Genomic DNA, 3180 nt, shown 5'->3' with positions numbered 1-3180 from the left:
TGGCGGGGTTGCCCCCACCTGGTCCTGCCTGTCTCACTGGTCCAGTCTCCTCGGAGGCCCCTCTCCGCTTCCCCTGACCCCCTGCCTCTGCCAGGACCCCCGGTGACCGTTGGCGGGAGGGGCCCGGGGCCTGGGAAGGGGGCACCCCCAGGAGGCGCGCGGGGGAAGGGCTAGGGAGCCGCGCGAGTGGTCCCCCGGCTGGTTGCCCAGGTAACGCGGGGCCTGGCACGCGTGGCTCCCTCCGGCTGGCCGGGAGGGGCGGGAGCCGTGCAAGGGGCGGGGGCGGTGCGCGGCAGCGAAGCGTAGGGGAGGGGACCTGAGAGGAGGGGATGAGCCGAGGGGAGGGGAGACCCGCCGCCTCCCTTCCTCCCTCGCTGACTTGCTCCCTCCCGGGCTGCGGCGGCTGCAACCGCGGCGGTGGCGGCGGCGGCGGCAGTAGCCGGAGCAGTCTGGAGGCCGGCGTCGAGGTGAGACGGGAATGGACTGACTGAAGCTGCGGGTAGGAGTGGACGGACAGACAGCGGACGCCGGGAAGGCTGTACCGGAATGCGGGCGCCTGATGGACTGACGGGTGGTGCTGGGCGCGCCACGCCAATGGGAGGAGACGGCGCCGGTCCCCCAGGGGCGAGGGAATCCCTGGGAGAGGGGCTGGGAAGGGGCTCAGTGGAGATGCCCAGGTCCCCGAGGGAGGGGCGCGGGCGTCTACGCCCCAAAAGCGCAGCACGAAAACCGCACCGGCTGGGCGCCCAGGCAGGAAGGGAGGCTGCAGAGAGAGTGGAATGTGAGTTTCGGGGTCCTCTGCCCAGTCTGCCTATCGGAACGTCCGAGTCTGAACAGCTTGTTGATTTTGGGGTGCTGTGGTATCTGCTAGGATGAGTTTGGATCTTGTTGGGTGGACCCAGGAAGAGACCGTGGGGAAACCTTGTTTACAAAAGGGTTCATCTTCCCAGGGCTCTCCAACCAGAAGCCTGAGCAGAGCACTCCTCCCCAGAGATGTCCCACCCCAAAGCAAAGGAAACCCCAACTTTTCTTCCATTTCCCCAGAGGCAGCCCAAGGCTGGCCCTGAGACAGGAGCATCGCTCTCTTGGGCTGCAGCGCTGAAAGCTACCTCTTCCCTCCTCACACCAAGCCTGTCTCCTCGTCTTGCAGGATTTGCTGCTGTCTTCAGTGCCGTTCCATCCTTCCCTCAGAGGCCCTCTCCCCTCTCCTGTCTCAAGATGGCAGCTAGCAGCTCTGAGGTCTCTGAGATTAAGGGGGTAGAGGAGGGTCCCCAGACCCAGGGAGAAGGGCCTGGCCATTCTGAAGGCCGAACTGGCTCTCCCCAGGTCCCAGCTGGGGTCTCAGATGAGCCAGAGACCCTGCAGCCAGCCCCAGACGTCATGGGGGCCCCAGGGGACTCAGAACCCAAGGTTGGGCTGGCTCCAGAAACCACAGAGACCCCAACCGGGGTCCCTGAAGCAGCTCAGGCCAGAAACCTCAGCTCAAGCCCAGGAGGGGAAGCAAAGGCCAACTCCAGCACTGAAGAAACATGCCAAGAGCTAGCATCCAAACCCGAAGTGAGGAAAGAGGCCACTGCAGACCCGGAATCCAACCTGGAATCCGCAGCCCCGCTTGAGCCAGCCTCAGAGCCTGCCCCCCAGCCAGAACCCCAGCCAGAGCCCCAGCCAGCTTCCCAGTCCACTTCCACACCAGCCCTTCAGCCAGAGCCCCCTGCCCAGGAGGAGCCCACCTCTGAGATCCTGAGCGAGAGCATGGGAGAAAAGCAGGAGAATGGGGCAGTGGTTCCCCTGCAGGCTGGTGATGGCGATGGGGAAGAGGGTCTAGCCCCCCAGCCTCACTCACCACCCTCCACAAAGACCCCCCCAGCCAATGGGGCCCCACCCCGTGTGCTGCAGCAGCTGGTGGAGGAGGATCGACTAGGAAAGGCTCACAGTGGGCATTCGGGATCTCCCCGAGGAAGCCTGAGCCGCCACCCTAGCTCCCAGCTCGCAGGATCTGGGGTAGAGGGGGGTGAAGGCACCCAGAAACCTCGGGACTACATCATCCTCGCCATCCTGTCCTGCTTCTGCCCCATGTGGCCTGTCAACATCGTGGCCTTCGCTTATGCCGTCATGGTGAGCCCCAGGGAACCCTGCCTGGCCCGGGCCTGCAGTGGTTCCCAGTTTCCTGCCCTGTGCTGGGACACAGCCCCAGGAGTAACCCCGCCTCCCCTCCCCTCTCTGCATGGATCTCACTTCCCAATTACTGGGCCTTTGCTCACCTCTCCCTGGGACTTCACCTTCTGAGCCCTACCCCATCAGGTGGGAGGGAAGTTGAGACATTTCACACAGTCTTACTGACCTGTGCCTTCTCCTGCTGCCTCTCAACCCCCTTCCTCCCTTAACCACTGTCCACCGGCTGGCCTGTCTCCTCTGGATGACTCTTACACCCGATCTCTGCCTGGTTGGCATTTCCTGACCTGGGCTGGTGCCCCCCCCACCTCGCTCTAACCCCAGTCCCGAAACAGCTTGCAACAGGGGGACGTGGATGGGGCCCAGCGTCTGGGTCGTGTGGCCAAGCTCTTAAGCATCGTGGCACTGGTAGGGGGGATCCTCATCATTATCGCCTCCTGCGTCATCAACTTAGGCGGTGAGTGGGGGTCTGGGACAGGCTGGGAGGAATGGAAGGGTTGGCAAGGGCGGCTTTACTAACCCCTGCCCCTGCTCTCTCCTGTCTGTCCTCCCTACTTCTTTGTCTCTCCTTGTCTCCCCCCACCCCCCTGCCCCACCGTCTCTGTCTGTCCCTCCCTCTCCTCTCCCACAGTGTATAAGTGAGGGGCTCTGCCCTGCATTCCAAGACTTTTTCTCCTGTTGGGAGCTGCCTTGGGCCCATCCTCCCCTGGGGGGAGCCCAATCCATGGCCCAGGCCCGCACCCATAGGGACCAAGGGAGCCTGAGCGGCCTTGTTTACAGCTTCTTTCCTGCTCCTGCATCCTGCCAGGCTCCTCTGCCAACAGTAGGCCTCCCTTCTCCCTGCACTGTTTCCAACCTCCCTGCACTTCTGCCTGCACCCCCTCCAGCCTCTCGGCTTCCCTATCCTTGCACTTCCTGCACTTTTGGAATCCTCCCTAAACATCTCCCCATCTCTCTGTGCTCTCAGCCTCCCTGCATCTCTCCCCAACCTTCCTGCACTACAACCTC

At 63.6% G+C, this 3180-nt stretch overlaps 2 protein-coding genes across 3 annotated transcripts in view; both read left to right on the top strand.

The window, feature by feature from the left end:
- Positions 1-317: 317 nt before the first annotated feature.
- On the top strand, positions 318-2833 carry PRRT2 (proline-rich transmembrane protein 2). The gene is given in 4 exon segments (XM_010837311.1): positions 318-2115; positions 2497-2650; positions 2653-2774; positions 2776-2833. Coding segments are annotated over 4 exon segments (1437 nt in total). The 5' UTR covers positions 318-993; the 3' UTR covers positions 2815-2833.
- The window catches only part of PAGR1 (PAXIP1 associated glutamate-rich protein 1), a 5898-nt gene continuing 4794 nt past the window's right edge, over positions 2077-3180 (top strand). Inside the window, exons 1-2 of one of the 2 annotated variants that reach the window (XM_010837316.1) lie at positions 2077-2115; positions 2508-2629. The gene's annotated coding sequence lies outside the window, so the exon portion shown is untranslated. Of the gene's footprint in view, positions 2116-2306; positions 2630-3180 lie in introns of those variants that run through there. The other variant, XM_010837315.1, reaches the window with a different exon arrangement.

Source organism: Bison bison, unplaced genomic scaffold (genome assembly GCF_000754665.1).
Source record: "Bison bison bison isolate TAMUID 2011002044 unplaced genomic scaffold, Bison_UMD1.0 scf7180017864072, whole genome shotgun sequence".
NCBI classification, from domain to species: Eukaryota; Metazoa; Chordata; class Mammalia; order Artiodactyla; family Bovidae; genus Bison; species Bison bison.
The sequence above is the reverse complement of the archived record's forward strand: the minus strand, read 5'-3'. Positions and strand labels throughout refer to the sequence as shown.